General features: G+C 45.3%; 1 protein-coding gene across 1 annotated transcript in view; it reads right to left on the bottom strand.

Moving 5' to 3' along the window:
• Positions 1-538: 538 nt before the first annotated feature.
• The window catches only part of LOC147666303 (maestro heat-like repeat-containing protein family member 1), a 73285-nt gene continuing 56101 nt past the window's right edge, over positions 539-17722 (bottom strand). Inside the window, exons 16-17 of the mRNA XM_086949146.1 lie at positions 1236-1319; positions 539-604 (exon numbers count right to left, since the gene is read on the bottom strand). Of these exons, the coding sequence (XP_086805272.1) occupies positions 539-604; positions 1236-1319 (150 nt within the window). The remainder of the gene's footprint in view (positions 605-1235; positions 1320-17722) is intronic.

The raw sequence follows: 17722 nt of genomic DNA, 5'->3' as shown, positions 1-17722 counted from the left end.
AATAAGTGCAGTGAAAGTAAATAAAAGCACTTACCTGGTCCGCAGCATCCCGAGGCTTCCTCTTCTATTTTGCGCCGACTTCTCCCATCGAAATGCGCATGCGCGGCCGCTCACGCATGCGCATTTCTCGCGAGAAATGCGCATGCACATTTCGATGGGAGAAGTAGGCGCAAAATAGAAGAAGGAGCCCCGGGACGCCGCGGACCAGGTAAGCGCTTTATTTACCTTTACTGCACTTATTACTTAAATTTATGGATGTAAAGGAGGGCGGGAGGCACGTAGTGGGGCTACACGAAGCGCGTGAGTGGGCGTAGCATCATGCCCACATCGCGTAGCCCCACTACGCCTACTACGCCCAACCTTAGTCTGGAGACCCTCATGGGTGACAAGCAGCGCTCTACAAATCCACCCTACATTTACATTACATTCGAGTGACCCCCATCGATTAGTGATGGTTTGTTGTGTGATCCTTTCAGTCTGATAGTACTCACACTCTCACTCAACTTCACAAAAAAAAGCATCAAAATCTTACCTCTCTCTACTTTGAAAGTATGAACTCGCACAACCTGAGAGTGCTTTTCATCATTTTGATCATGTCCGTGGGCTGGTAGATAGAGAGAATGGAAACAAGAAGACTATTTAGACGTGACATGCATAACAGTTGACTTAATTTTCTCAAAAAAAGCAAACTGGGAGCATTGCGAGTAACTGGTTGACCCCAAGGAATAGGAGCTATTTTCTCCATTGATTAAAGTCAATGCCAGCCAAATTCTTTGTCTAGTCTAGAAGTGAGGATAGAAAAACCTAACTATTGGTCCTAGGGTAAAAGGGCATTTTTAGGCCCATAGATCCTTACTTGGCCACAAATAGGATCAATTCCAGTGTGTTTTGCCTCACAGAAGAGGTTAGTCAAGTAGTCAGAAGGGTGATTGTTTTAATTCATCTCTTTTCCATCAGGAGATAAATTCCACCTCTGTACATTTACACTGTGCACTAAAACCAGCTTTGAAGTTAAGAAATCAGCTCTAGAGTACCAGTGGATGAGAGATGGATTGAGTTTCTACACCATTCACTCCTTTTTAATAACATAAATAATTCCTTTTGTTTCTGGGAATGGAATGTAGTTATTCCTGTGATATCTTGTGGATGTACTTTGTGAAGATGGTATGGAAGAAACAGAATTCGAGGGAGAAGGCACATGAACATAATGGAAAGGTATTTTAAAGAAAACTCACGTGTTTCTCAGCTGCAAATGTCGGAATGTTGAAGTCATCCCTGTATTCTGGTGGTATTACCTCTTCATTCAGATTATATGGATCCTGAAAATATAATAAAAAAGATCAGCATTACCAAGACCGTTGTCAACAAATGTAGACCGTCATGAGTCTTGAAGAAGAAAGTCATGAAAGGCTGCACACCTCAAGCAACTAAAAAACGAATGTACAAGAAACAGCATACTATGTTCACTTCCTATTTTGGCATTTCATATCCTTAGCACCTTGTACTCATCACCTAAAAGCAGAACATATGTGTGAGTGAAATATTGCTTTTGTGAGTAATGGATCAAAGTTGCAGTAACAGTGAATAACAGAGATCTGGCAGTATAAAAGTATGCTGCTACCATAAGTGCTCACTCTGCTCTTTACCTAAGAAATCTTGTATGGCTCTTTCTAAACAATACAGTTTCCACCATATCTGATGAATTCCATCCTGGCTCCCAAGGGGCTTGCTTACCATTGACAGATCACTCACCTCCACTACATTGTAAAAAGACCAAGAAATAAATTACTGGGTAGCGTTGCCAATCAGCCTAAGATGGTAGCCACATTTTAAGCGAGCGACATGCCAGCTCCGAGAATCCTGCTGAATCCGACCCTTAGGTGACCTATTTTCAGTTGCAAGCACCAGTGCAGTGGCCCTATAATCACCCCCTTTGGCCCTCCCGGGCCCATTCAGGGAGCCCAGGATGAGAGACAATTTCAGCGATCGACGGCCTGGGTGCGCATACGACATGTGGGTAGATGGGCCTGCCAGTGGCAAACACCACCTGGAGCTGTGAACCCATAGTGGCAAACCCCTCTCTGTATCGACTCCTGGAGCGTGCAAGAGAGAAGACAGGCGAGTGGCCGGGGTGTGGCACGTTGCTGCTTTTACTTCCAGGTGATGGCTCGTAACAGCATAACAGGCACCTTAGAGTGGATGAGATGGTCTAGGCAATACGCGAGGCCAGGATTGCAACTGCAGCCTGGGTGAGCAGACTATGGGGCAACCTTTTCTTGGATGCAAACATCCATGTGGTGCCTGCTACGTTTGTCCCCTATGGCCAACCTAAGCCCATGCAGGCAGTCGAGGATGAGAGAAACTTAAGAGGCAATCAATGACCTGCCGGGAGATGGACTTGCTGCCAACAGACACAACCTGGAGCTGAAATCCCACAGCAGCGACGGACCTTTACCTCCGCATTGAATCTTGGGGCACAGCAAGGGAGAGGATACAGCCACATGGGAGGGGAGTGGTAGGGACCACCTTTCATTTAAAGCAGCCCCATGGGCTTGTGACAGCCCAGCTGAATTTGTTGCCCAGAGAAGAAGAAATGGGGTGGGCAACATGAGAGAAATTCCCCACAGAATAGTTCAGAACCTGCATCATGGATTGTGAGCTATCCCCCTACTTCATTCTGGAAAGGGCACGCAGGGCGCTGGCCCTAAGGCCGCAGCCGGGTATACCGCCTAGAGGCATTACCATCAGTATACTGTATCTTATGGACAGAGACTCTATCCTGCGGCAGGCATGACAACATCCAGACGTCCATTGCACCAACTTCAGGGTTATGCTCTTCCCCGATTATGCAGCTAATGTGCAGCCCCTTCGTAAATCATTCTTAGAGGTTAAGTGGAAACTCAGGGCTATGGACATTCAATATATGCTGATGTACCCAGCCAAACCAAAAGTAAGGTATCAGTGGAGAACCATTTTCTTTTAGAGCTCACGGAGAGGAAATAACTGCCCATATCAACAAAGGAGCCAATGACATTTTGGGAGACTGAAGGGGGTCAACCATCCCACTCTAGGAGGAAACACAGTAGACTGATAGGAGGCCAACTGTGGTCACAGCAGGAGGACAGACATAGGGCATCCTCCTCAGAGAGCTCTGGTAAACATGGGAAGGGGACCCCAGTGGATGATGAGACGTTATTCAGCGGTATAGAGGAAGGGTTTGGTCCCCTTCCTTCCTTTCGTCCATGTAGAGCTACAAGTTTATTCGCATTTGCTGACAAAGAAGAGACACATTCCATCTGTAAAGAAGGCCTGTCCTGGGCCGAATTATTCCCTGCTACACAAGACTACGGTGATTACTTTATTTTGATAGAGTCCTACATTGTATTGTATGTTGTTTCTATTGGGGTTGCTTATTTTTGGGGCGACAGATGCATCCTCTTTAGATGTGTTGAGTAGCGGGTTGTTGGGAGAAAAGTTAGATACTTTAGGGTTGAGTTAGGTCACAAACTGCGTCTCATGCAAGACTCATTGCCTGGGCCCTAGTCAAACAAGCTCTTTATAGGCTCTATTTGTTTACAGCACTATTAGAAAGTAGACATTGCACTTACTGCTCTGTGTGCGTGACAGCCAATCTCCAATATACGTCTGGGGTGGGTGACAGCTACACTTTGTGCATGCCCTCTAGACACCCACAACACAGGAAGGATAGATGTATCTGAGTACCTATCTAAATACATCTGCATTCTGATGGCCTTGCTTGGGCAGGGTCTAATACGTCACTTGAATAGGCAGTGTCCTGTCCTCACACAAAGGACTGATTATCCCTGATGGACTGGACTGGGCTGAAAGGAGAACCTGTGCACTTTACAAACTCACATCAAAGGCACTTTTAGTTATAAGTTTTGGGTCTCTGACCCCCAAGCCCCAAAATCAGACACTTCTGGATCTTGAAATAAATCTCTATCAGGACTGTTGTGCTGCTCAAATGACTCATCTTTTGACTGAAAGCTTGAAAGGTCTGCTCCTCTATTGCGTTGCCCTGCTGTCTGCTGCTGTCAGACTTTGCTGAAGGAGAGCTGGACTCTGCCTTACATCCAAGTGATTTCCAAGGGTTTGTGGCTTGCCTCCTGTTGCTTGAGACTTAGGGATATCAAAGTCCTTACCCCTGCTCCTGTTCCTGAACTTACTGGAAGTAGCCCAAGTACTTGCAACACGAAATGTTGCGCATCTCTTGTCTGTGTGTAACAGAACCGGCGATAGACACTGTTGCTGGAGTTTAATTGCCACATAGCATTTAAACCAGCACTTTGCCTCTAGAGATTAATGCATCGGACAACGCATTGCCGCCACTGCAGCTTGGTGAGATTGATGCATCCCCTTGACCGTGTGGCAGAATCTGGTTCGGCACACCACTCAAGACCTCTCGACTCCAACATCCATCTTCGGAACTGACGCATCACCATCACTATGTGTAACATATCAACACAACTCACTGTTTGTGACCAGGAAAGGTACATTGATCACTTGGTCCTGCATGGGTCCTGTAGCTGACCTGCACTTCCACGCGGTCAGCCTGAACTTTGACTTTGACCCGGTCCAGCACGATGTAAAGTAACTTTTTTAATGCTACTTGCTTCTAAGCGCTTCACTGCATTTATTCCTTTAAAATTCAATATATCAACTTCTTTACATTGTATTTTTGTCATTTTGGTCTTGTTTTGTTTATATTAGTGTTTGTGTTTCTAAACCTGTATGCAGACTTTTTGTGGGTATTCTTTCTGTTTCTGTATGTGTGTGTGTGTTGCACAAACACTTTTCAAATTGCCTCTTTATATAAGCCTCACTGCTCTCTGCCAAGCTACCAGAGGGTGAACACAGGTTATCTTTTAGTGTGGATCTAGCTTACACTGACTAGGATTATAGCTTCTGCTTGGACAGGCTGCATATGTTTGCCAACCAGAAACCCAATTTCTAACACATGAGACCCAGAGTTAAGCTGGGAAAGGAATATCACCCTGTTGACACGCAAAATTAAGGGAAATATGGCGAGATGGAGCTCCCCCTGATCATGATAGAGTCTAGAGCCAGTCAAGTCAAGAATAACTTTATTTCGGCTCAGAGAACCATAAAAATATTTACAAATTAAAAAGAATAAAATACAATACATACAAGATTTACAATAAAAAGTTAAAATCTCTATACAGATTTTACTCATAAGGCTTTCTGATTGCAATGGAGTCTCTTATGTAATTAGCTACTGTAATACAGATTTCAGCTGTAGCCAAAGACTGTAAGAAGCTAAAGCCATCAAAACGAGCAAGAGTGAGTATTCCTTAGTAATGCAAGCAGAAATCTAGTTCTCTCTGATTTATACAATGTGCAAAATAATATAAAGTCCATGGTTCTTTGAACTGAGACATCACATGGGCAGGTCATAGGCTTGTTTGACCACCCTCCTTGGCGAGAAAATGCCGGCAAAAAAGTGCACTGTGTATAAACAGAATGTGGTTAGATACAATCAGAACTGGGATTTAGTGGAAATAGATAAAATTGTGCAGGGGCAGAAAGCAAACAGGGGACTCCAATATTGTCATGTTGGTAACTAATAAGCCTATTGCCCCTGAATCGTACGCCTCCTTGATAATTCCTTTGGAATTCATGGGAATTCCTTCAGGGTTTTCAATAAAGTATTCCAGACCAATCTCATTGTATTTCCTCCCTAAATAATAAAACCATGGAATCTTTAAAACATTGTCTGATTTTTGACAATCTCTAATATCATCACATGAAAATATTAAATCCTCAGAGGTCCATATCTCGACCATAGGGGAAAAGGGGAACTGCCTATATGGTCTTCCATAAATTCTAGTTAAGTCCTGTGTGGCAGGATAGGGTAGGAACACTTTTCGGCAAGCTGTTGGCTTTTAGCATAGCCCCAAAACCGAGCTCCATACCTGGCAATAGAAAGACATTTGGCTATAAAGGTAATTAGTCCCTTCACAGGCTTGTTCCCTAATTTACAAGCAAAACGGAATAGTGCATCCATCGCCCTACTTGTCTGCTGTGCTATTAAGGTTAAATGAGGTTCGCAGCTCAACTGTTTGCTAAAAAGATTGGAATAAACAAAATGGAGAGCAAGGGTTTTGAGGGGCGAGTCCCTACCCCTCAAGTAAACAACGAGGACTGGCCCACTGTGTTAGAGTGATGGAATCTTGTTAGTATTCCATGTCACCTGTAAATGTAGCTGTGTCAGCTGGGCACAAACAGTGTTTATTTAAAAACCCCTCACACACCAACCTGGTTGGTGTCATGCTTCATCATCGGGGTCCAACCAGGCAGCCGAGTGCCGCCTGGTTGTGCTTCAACGCCTGACTACAGCGGAGCGAGTGTCGTGCAATAGTGTGAAGCGAATGAAGGTGAATGTTAAAATGCACCTCTGGGAATCCTTGCCTGGTAATTTATTTGTGGCGGCCCAGGGTGTCAATTAAAAACTATGTGCTGCAACTAATAGTAAAAAAATTATGATTACTGAGTTGGCTTAATAACGGTCTACATGTTTCAGTCCCTGTAGAGTCTGGGCGGGACTTTCTTCAGGACCAGGGTGAGTGAGTGGCAAAAAGAAAGGCCACGTGTTTAAATCTCCTACACACGCGCTAAGGTGTGTGGAATAAAGGCGGTGGAAGGCGCGCCTGTGGGTTACAGGCGCCTTCAGGGAAGCGAAAAAATCATCGCTACTTAAGAAGGTCCAGAGAATCGGGGCACGGGGGGGGGAGTCACTCCTGTCACTGTTTGTGAATGCAGAATGCTCCGCTGTCCACCTATTCAGTAGTCCTCCGTGGCCCAGCTGAAATACCACGTGGCCTTTCCTTTTGCCACTCACTCACCCTGGTCCTGAAGAAAGTCCCGCCCAGACTCTACAGGGACTGAAACATGTAGACCGTTATTAAGCCAACTCAGTAATCATAATTTTTTTACTATTAGTTGCAGCACATAGTTTTTAATTGACACCCTGGGCCGCCACAAATAAATTACCAGGCAAGGATTCCCAGAGGTGCATTTTAACATTCACCTTCATTCACTTCACACTATTGCACGACACCCGCTCCGCTGTAGTCAGGCGTTGAAGCACAACCAGGCGGCACTCGGCTGCCTGGTTGGACCCCAATGATGAAGCATGACACCAACCAGGTTGGTGTGTGAGGGGTTTTTAAACAAAGAATGCTTGTTCCCAGCTGACACAGCTACATTTACAGGTGACATGGAATACTAACAAGATTCCATCACTCTAACACAGTGGTCCAGTCCTCGTTGTTTACTCGCTAAAAAGATTGCGAATTGAGAATTTACTGACCTTTTCTATCTTCTTTGCCTAAACAATAAATGTTTTGGTTTTAGTCGCTTTAGGTCCAAATACCATTGTATATGATTTAATAAAATGTACTTTTAAATCAAACGAGGTCAGAAAATCGGTAAAAGCAGCAAGAGATTTCTGCAAACTCATAGCTGTCCTTGCTAATAAAACCATTTCATCTGCATAAGATAAAAGCAAGACAGGTTTATTGCCAATTTTGGCAAAATCAAGTTCTTTACTTCATAAGTAAGCCTCCAACCCATTTGTATATGAAAAACAGGAAGGGGGATAGGATGCATCCTTGCCTGACTCCCTCTGTAGAAATAATTGGGTGTGTTTTTCCCCTTTACTGCCATATCTTACTATGACTGTGGTACCGGAGTGACGCCTGTGGAGTAGGGTTACTAACGCTTTTTCCACACCCATACATTCCAACATAGCCCATAATTTAACTGGGTTGTCAGTGTCAAAAGCGATAGATAGGTCCATGCAGGCAGATGTATAGAACTCTTAAAGGATCTTCTGTGCTTCTTAATGATTAGAGATAAATTAAGACATTATTCAGTTGTACCCCGCCCTCTCCTAAAATCATATTGAGTATTAGACATAATCTAATTTTCTGATGCCCAATCTTTCAAGCGTGCAAGGAGTACTCTGCCCAAAACCTTATCCATGCCATCTATCAATGAAATGGGGCTATGGCTTGCCGGGTCACTTTTTGTAACTTTCTTTAAATACTGGGACCACTGTTGCTTCCTTCCATGATGAGGGTGTATAGATAGCCCTCTTCAAAATGGTGGCCTTGCCACAGCTGTTGTATGGTTTGCCACACTACCTCCAGAAATCCTTACCCATTGGTTTACCACCCTACAGACCAACATCAATAGCTACAAGTGGGGAGGATCGGTGCTGTGAATTTCCCATAAGAAGTGCATTCAATTCTTTATGATGGCGGACTAGGGGCAGTAGACATCAGACTATAATACTGGGCAGCTCAGCTGCTGGCAGTCAGTGACTGGATCGATGGGGACCGGGGGGACCCAGCTACGAGACTCAAGGAGACTCCCTTTATCGGGCCAGCACCAGTGTTTTGGCTGTATGGGGAGTTTCTCCTGCCCACTCTTCCAGCCATTCTAGCTGTTCCAGCCATTCCATTGTTTAACTGGAGGTTGCCCACTCGGAAGAAGCTGTTGTGCATGGGTACATGCCTAACGGAAATGGTAGGGCTCCAGTGAGATAAGTTGGGGATCTGTAAACTGGGAGACATCTGGCAGACATACCATATGATGTTCTATGACCAACTTAAAGCTAAAGAGGATTTGCAGAGAACTCAGTTGTTTCTTTACTTACAGCACCAACATGCACTGATTAAGCCCACGGACCACATAACAGCGCTCACGAGGGTACATCCCATTAGAAATCTGACTCATGATGTTAGCTATTGGTAGGAAGGGCAGATATTGCTTATACAGAATCCTGGTGCTAAATGTCCCAGACCTGCTAAACAAATTGCAGGAAAGATGGGACTCAGACCTGCAGCCTTTTGACGATGACAAATGGATTGAGGCAAACAATGGCAGCACGAAAATTGGTAATATTGTCTCGCCTGAGAGTAGACCAGGTTAAATACTTTCACATATATTAAACCCCTGACAGGCTATGGAGGATGGGGAGGGACAGCGGCCCTGAATATTTCCGTTGTTGACAGGCCAGAAGTTCCTACATGCATGTGGTATGGAAATGCCGGGTGATTCAGGTGTATTGGATCCTCCTTTACCCTAACCTAGAAATGGTATGCCAATTTCTGATAGAACACAATCCCATATTGGCTATCATGGAAATATTCCTGGGATGGGACGGGTGAGGGGGACAAAACCGATGATTGGGATTGGTTGTCTTTTGGCTAAACGTCACAAAGCAGGCCGTTGGAGATGGAGCCCCCCACCCCCAATCTCAAAGTGGACTAGAGGGATGGTATAACTGCTCTTTGGCTGAGGAAGCAGTGCCTAGATCCAGAGGGTGATCACAAACGTATGATAGAATCTGGGGACGGTGGAAAGTGCAGCACAAACCACCCAGAGTTGGCCACCCATAGGAAGTTCTTGGTGGTAAGTGCACAGCTGTCCATGGCACATATCCATCTATAGAGCACCGGATTAGTAGCAGCTGAATTAACTGAAGACTACTTCATGGTATTCCAGAAGTAAATGGGATGTTGAGCAAGGGGAGCATGGGATGGAGGCCAATGCAGTGATACAGTATTGTGATCCTAAATGTGTTGAAAACTCAATACAAAGAATTTAAAAAAATAAAGACATTACTATCCAGCTACAGGACAAATCAACAAGAATTTCTTCTTGCGCAATAACTGCTCTTGAACCAGGGTGAAATTGCAGCAATGGCACTCCACCAATCTGTTCATTTCACTGTCAAAGCTGACCCTGCAGTTGTGTCAGTTGGACTTTCCTACAACTTTTAATATTACTGACTCAAGTCCTACAAACTTGCATGGGTTTTTCAGGCTGGCAGAAATCCCTCAATATGCTGAGCTGTATGGCTGACAGGTCAGTGGAGTACATGCTTCCACTGCCCTGCCCAAACGGAGTTCCTTATTTGATGAGCTGGTCCATCCGTCAACACTCCAATATTTCTAATGTTCAGATTATAGAAATATCTATGCATACATACATGCAATACCAGTGTAGAGTGTTAGAATATCTAGCTAGAGCTGGGACTGCTGCTGTGACTGACATATTCTAGGAGAATCATTTTACATGTTTCTGGTTTGACAACTATTGGTTGGGGTAGACACCTCTCCTCTGCCTTTTGTGGTGCTGTTGCATTTATCTAAACTATTCATCTAATCTGAGCCTTTCATTGCCTTGCTTTTGCTAGCCACTGATCATCTTAATCACCCTTGTCATACCCCCAGCCAATGAGCAGAGACCTTCAAAGTTATTAGATTGAATTATTTTACAATAGGTCTCGGATTTGCAAGAGTTAGAGCTATTGACGTTGTAAATGACTGTCTTTTATTTGTCTATATTTTTTGTTTTGGAGTGTAGTGGATATCTGTGGTATGGAGTGGAATTATATGGGTTGTATTCAAATTGTTAGTTGTAAAATTGTGTGGGGTGGAATTCTGTGGTGTATTTGTGTAGTGGAATTACGTGGCATGGTGAATAGATAGGGGTGAGAGTTGCACAGAATAGATAGAAATGGATGATAGAGAGGGATAAGTAGTTTGTGCACGAAGTGGTGATTGAATTTGAGATAGAGGAGTAGAAAGAGTATGTGAGAAAGAAGGGGAGGGCAGGCCACAGGTGCATAAAGATGGAGCACATGTAATGCAGAAAAGAAAAACACCTGAAGAATGAGAGGAGAGTGTGGGTTTGAGGGACAGAAATTTGTGAAAAGGCATGCTAATGAAACTGTGCTTGAGAACTCAAGTGAACCGTATGAGAGAGGTGGGAAGAGCGCATGAGAGAGCAAGAGAGAGGATTGAGAGAGAGTAAGAGAGAAAGAGATATAGATACAAGTGGAAGGGGCACCCATTGGGGTAGGCAACAGGTGGACAACAAAACACACAAATGATGGACGGAATGTTGCACAATGACAAAACATTCACCCCCAGTCACAGATCTGGGTTTAATCCATCGTTATTTTGCTCACCAAGCCACCGTAGTTCAGACATGGCCATATGCAAATCAGTCTTGACCCCACATAGGGTGAACAGCAAAACACACAAATGATGGACAGAATGTTGCACAATGGCAAAACATTCACCCCCCAGTCACAGATCTGGGTTTAATCCATCGTTATTTTGCTCACCAAGCCATCCAAGTTCAGACATGGCCATATGCAAATCAGTCTTGACCTTGTGCCTCATGGGAACAGTCCAGACCGAACTGCCAAGCCATGTCTTCCCTGGACCAGAATCAAGCATCCTAGGACTGGTTTCTGACTATCAGCCTTCATCAGCCAGGATACCTTGACTCCAGTGGCGTAGTGAGCACGGGACCCACGTCTGGGCATACCCTTCCCACATAGGGGAACAGCAAAACATACAAATGATGGACGGAATGTTGCACAATGGCAAGAAAATCACCTCCAGTCACAGATCTGGGTTTAATCCATCGTTATTTTGCTCACCAAGCCACCCCAGTTCAGACATGGCCATATGCAAATCAGTCTTGACCCAGTGCCTCATGGGAACAGGCCATACGGAACTGCCAAGCCACGTCTTCCCTGGACCGGAATCAAGCATCCTAGGACCGGTTTCTGGCTATCAGCCTTCATCGGCCAGGATAGCTTGACTCCAGTGGCGTTGTGAGCACGGGACCCACATCTGGGCATACCCTTCCCACATAGGGTGAACAGCAAAACACACAAATGATGGACGAAATGTTTCACAATGGCAAAACATTCACCCCCAGTCACAGATCTGGGTTTAATCCATTGTTATTTTGCTCACTAAGCCACACCAGTTCAGACATGGCCATATGCAAATCAGTCTTGACCCTTTTCCTCATGGGAACAGTCCAGACCGAACTGCCAAGCCATATCTTCCCTGGACCGGAATCAAGAATCCTAGGACCCGTTTCTGGCTATCAGTGTTCATCAGCCAGGATAGCTTGACTCCAGTGGCGTTGTGAGCACGGGACCCACATCTGGGCATACCCTTCCCACATAGGGTGAACAGCAAAACACACAAATGATGGACGAAATGTTTCACAATGGCAAAACATTCACCCCCAGTCACAGATCTGAATTTAATCCATTGTTATTTTGCTCACAAAGCCACCCCAGTTCAGACATGGCCATATGCAAATCAGTCTTGACCCTGTGCCTCATGGGAACAGTCCATACCGAACTGCCAAGCCATGTCTTCCCTGGACCGGATCAAGCATCCTAGGTCCGGTTTCTGGCTATCGGCGTTCATCAGCCAGGATAGCTTGACTCCAGTGGCGAAGTGAGCACGAGACCCACGTCTGGGCATACCCTTCCCACATAGGGTGAACAGCAAAACACACAAATGATGGACAGAATGTTGAACAATGGCAAAACATTCACTCCCAGTCTCAGATATGGGTTTAATCCATCGTTATTTTTCTCACCAAGCCACCCAAGTTCAGACATGGCCATATGCAAATCCGTCTTGACCCTGTGCCTCATGGGAACAGTACAGACTGAACCAGTGCAGAGCATGAGGAGGTACAGAAAGGTATTGAGTGTGAGCAGGCAGTATAGAGAGAAGACAGGGAGTTTGAGGGAAGGATGAGAGAGATCAGCGGTATTGGAAGATGAGAGGGGGTACTGGGAGTCTGAGGGAGAGACGAGAGAGGCAGTGGGTGGGTAGGGAAGTGATGACAGGGTTAATGGTAGTTCAAGGGAGAGATGTGTTAGATTGGAATTGTTTGTTGTGGCATGGTGTGAAGTTGTGTGGAGGAAATATGTGGCACGGGTGCTCTGGAATTATGTGGATAGAATTGAAGAGTGACGATAGTGGCAGCAAATAGGAAGCCCAGTGGCAAGCTAAAGCCAATCCAGTAGATGCAGCATGTCTCGGTTTGAGACAGCACATGTGCTCCATCTAGAGCTGAGACCTAAAAAACATGACTTTATCCAGCTGGGTAGTGTACTTTCAGAGAAAAACTGAATAGCACTGAAATGCTTTGCCTGTACCAGCACCTATGTGTTCTCTTCCGTGTTCTCAGAGTGAGACATATAGCAAGATTGAATGACCAAGCAGACATCGTAGTTCGTGGTAGCAGTATGCCTGACAAAGAAATTGGCTGTGTGTATTTTGGCCACTGTATGGGGGGAGTTGACAAATGTGTAGATGCAGAAAATATGCGTGTAATAAAATGTTCAATATATCATCCTGCCCTTGGGAGAATGCCCACAAAAGTAGCACACTTGTGTTAAAATGTAATCCTAGAAAAATCCTATGTACATGCAAATCTGAAAGAAACACGTAGTGTGGATCCATCACCGCCATCATGCGGTGACAGTCTCCACAGTTCTTGAACCCGGGCATTCCTAAGACACCAGGAGTCAATCGACTCGAAAAGATGAGTTAAATGGCCTCGAAAAACTCAGTCAAAAAGTGACTGGGAGTACTAGCTCTTCCCGGACCTGCACTTGCTGACATGCAAAAAGAAAGAACTGACGTCAGCGCACGTGGGCGCGTCTAAGTAGCTCCGACGACATCATCCCGGTGCCAACGACGCTCGTGGAGCTGCACGCCGCCTACTGACGCGCAGAGGTACTACTAACAAAAAAACTTTCAGGATACAGTCTGATGCCTGGGGGTAATTCTAAGGTAAGGAATCTATCACTATTAATGTTTCTGACAGATATATCGTTACCGAAGGTAAGTAACTTGTGCTTACGATATAATTAATATAATAAAAGAAACATATATAACAGGTTTCATCAGATCAGATAATGAGTGTAAAATGACTTTGACGGTTACCAAGCTTTTCATTGTGTAGTACCTTACAGTTTGCCACTCATTTCCATATACATACCAACCTTTTGACCTACGTTTAATTTCTGGGAAAAATAGGCAATGTTCATATTTTATTGACCAGGCAGCGCACGAAGTGGGAGGCCATTTTAGTGCGGGCTACTCTGTACAGTGAAAGGCCCTATCTGCGGGAGCCCAGGAGTGCGGTGGCAAGGGACAATTAAATGCTCGCACTTTCAGTTCCACTGCAGTGTGAGGGGGTGCAAGGCCACAGGATTTAGAATCACAGAATAATGAACAAGACTAGCCTCAAAAGAATTGAAACAGAGCCCCCAGCAATTTGCAGCACCCCGGCTGCCAGGGCGTGTTATGCAAATTTACAACATGATGCGACTAATGCTGAATTACCCTAAACATACCACATTTAGCAGCTAATCATGCTCAGAAACAAAAAAACTTAAAGATAGAAAGTTACTGTCTGTAGCATGCTTCATGAAATAAACCCTTGCTATGACGAAAGGCCTATGCAGGGCTTCAAGTGGTATGAAAAAACTGGTGGGTCTCTCAAAGGGGCGTGGCAAGAAGATTAAGGATGTGGCTTAAAACATGTGAGCTAAAATTATGCACTTCTGTAGTAGGCCTCCTCACTAGTATTTTGGGGCTTCTGTCATTGCACCCAGATATATAATACAGTAAGTTAAATTGCATATACAACAAGCCCAGGCTGTCAGCTTTGTCAATGGTGTGTATTTCCATTGGCTATATCTGAGGGTTAATATTTCCAAGCCCTTTTCAAATAATTTGTTTCCTTTTAAATCTTTTCTCTCTCAAGGGGGGCTGGTTATCAAAGGGAGAATTTGCAAAGGTTAGTTTAAATAAGCCATCTTCAGTTTTTCCATAGTTTAAAGCAGGATATCCAAGTTAAGCCCTTGCCTTTCTCTCAGAGCTTTTTTTCCCGCACAACTTATTTTTAACAACCTTGGTGTTTAACAAAATATATGATTCAATACCTCGATTACACACTCAAAGCATTTCTTCCTGCAGAACAGTTGTCATGTAAAAATGTATGATTTATATGTAAAGCCCTTTAGTGCCCTAGTGCCAAGTTCACGCTATATATATACTGCCAGGAAAAATAAACAAGAAACAAAAAAGCAGAACGTGACCTTGATGTGCCCTGGCTAGGCATATGTCATTTTGTGCAACAACAGTATGCAAGCATCATCTTTGCCTTAATTGCAGAAGTATACAAGCACATGAAGGGCAGAAACTTTCCCTAGTAGAGGACTATGACAGTTAATGTCATTTGTAGTGAACACTGTAATAATGTACTCCGCATTATATTGCTGTTCTGCAGAGTATGTTGCAATGGTAAAAGAGCCATGCTTCCCTGTAGCAAGGAACATTATTTCCCTTAAGCTTCGGGATCAGAGCAGACATTCCAGCGAAAACAGGGATCAGCCAAAACTGAGGTTTCTGCCTAGAGGGTGTGGGCAAAATGGAGAGCCCGATAAGGACCCGTCCCAGCACTTGCTTTTTAGAACTGCTGGTGCACCAGCAAAACCCAGCCCACTTAAAGCCCTCGGCATATATGATATTTATTGTGCCTGGGTTGTTAAAAATAGTATCTTGTGTGGCAATGCTATGAAACTACAAAAATGTGGTTACATGAGCTATAAATGAAAACATTACTTATTAATATTACGATATCCAGGCTGTCAAACATGAAAATGTGCACAGAGTCAGAAGGAGGAGGCCAGCAAGAAAGTATACGAGTAAACTGAATGTTTCTGCTGTGTGAGGATGAAACCTGCAGAGAAGACTGCAGCCCTCTGCAGCGTTTACCCCAAGTTTCCACATCTTGCTTGGACCAATCTATGATCGTACTGCCAGGTCCTATAGGCAGGCTTGCTTCCAATGTGATCTGACTGAGCGTTACTATTTGATTCAAACATGTTAAAAGCAGTTTTGTAGCCAACGCAGCATTGGGCACAGTCAGATGTATGCTCTCAAGACAGAAAAACAGCTTTTTATATGAGAGGCATTGTGCTGTTGAAATTTCAATTTCTTTGCGAAAACCCTGAGATCAATGAAGAAGCGGCCATAAAGGGGCGCCTGCTGAACAAGGGAAACACCACGAACTGAAAAAAAACCTGAGTGATCGTCGCGCCCGCCTGCATTGAAGTCGGGGGAGCGGCTTGCGCTTCCGGAGCCCTGCGGGCCTACCCCTAGGAGTGGCAATTCGGTTTGGGAGGTGCACGCTGCCATCGGGGTCCTCCCGTGTGAGCCGGAGCTCTGTAGCCTTGTCAGGGCCTGGCGACGGGCTCGAGAGCCGTGGAAGGTGAGGCCTGTGGACTGTGAGCTGGCGGTACGGGCGCCCCCAGCCCTCCTGCTCTGGCCCTGAGGAGAAGTTGACGGGCGGGGAGGACATCCTTTGTCATTGGGAGCCTCAGGAAGACTGGGGTCCTGTATGTGCTGCTGGAGCCTACTGGTCATCGTCGCTGCGGACGGCCTGGGCTGGGGATGCAGCCTGCGCTGCCGAGGCGGGGAGCGTCCCGAGACCCTGGTGACCCGTTTGGACAGCCCGGGAGGGCCGAAGAGACGGTGGGGGGGGGGGCTCCCGCTGCCATCTGCGAACCGCCAGGGGTCTGCTGGGCCTCCGGCCAATCGACGCACTGCAGGACTGGGCCTTCCAGGACTGGTGGAGCTGGGCCTGAGGACTTCCTTGGGGAGTCATAGGATTGGAGCCGGGTTGCAGCGAGTGAGCACCGAGGACTGTTTACGACAAGGACCCGTGGAGGGGTGAGGGTCGGCTCCTAGTGGTCTGGATCATCGGGACTCCCGTGGTCACATGGCCACCCTGTTGAGCTACTGGGGAGAGAGGACCTGTGAGGTCCACCACGATTGAGCTGGGACTGGCCCCGGTTGAGACATCGACATTTTGCCCCTGCACCGAGGGCATAACTTGCAGGGCCAGTAATGCATGGGAATGACACTGCGGTGAGTTGGTGCGGACATTGTGGGGGACTGCGACGGGGGAGTAGGTCGAGCATCACCTACATCCACGCAGGCCTGTGAGTGGGACTGTTCGAGACTTCTTCGCCATCTGGAAGCTCAGTGGTGGCTCCATTTGATGTCTGCAATGCGTAAAGATAGGACATCGGGCATCAAAGGTAACAATGAGAGTGGAGAAACAAGAGGATAAGTTATATCTCAATCCCAATTTTTAAATCTTAAGAGTAACATTCAAGAACAGACGGCCGTCCTGCCGACAAAATCTTTAGAAAAAATAAGTGATAATTGAAGAAAAAAGTTTCCTGAAGAAGGTGACGATCTTTATCACTGAAATGCCGCGTCGTCATATAATTCTTTTTTCTTCATGAACTGTTTTATAAATGAAATGTTTTTTTATAAACGAATACGATGTTTTTAACTTGAATACATGTAATAATTAACAAATAAAAAAAGAGATATAACTTATCCTCTTGTTTCTCCACTCTCATTGTTACCTTTGGTGCCCGATGTACACAATTGATATACCTCAATATTGCAAATATGTAAATTTGGTAATCTGGTCGCAACTCTAAATGCCCTCCTTTGTTCATTACCTTAAACCAAGATCCTTTTGAGACACAAGTCTCACAATTTAACAAAAAAGGAAAAAGGAATTTTTGTATTTTTGCTCATTTATAGACCCATTCCCTTTTTCAACAAAGGGTTCCTCCCAATATCTTATTCTCTTATCTCCCTTACCTTCAAAGGCTGACCCTGCCGACCCTTCCTGTAGCGGCTCAAGAGGAACTGGAGGAGACCCTAACGCTGGGGGAGGTCCGTGTAGCTCTGGGCCGCCTGCCGTGCGCCAAGTCACCCGGGAGCGATGGGTTCCCTCTGGAATTCTA

The sequence above is a fragment of the Lissotriton vulgaris genome, unplaced genomic scaffold (genome assembly GCF_964263255.1).
Source record: "Lissotriton vulgaris unplaced genomic scaffold, aLisVul1.2 SCAFFOLD_694, whole genome shotgun sequence".
Taxonomy (NCBI): domain Eukaryota; kingdom Metazoa; phylum Chordata; class Amphibia; order Caudata; family Salamandridae; genus Lissotriton; species Lissotriton vulgaris.
Note: the sequence above shows the minus strand (reverse complement) of the source record. Positions and strands in the feature narration are given on the sequence as shown.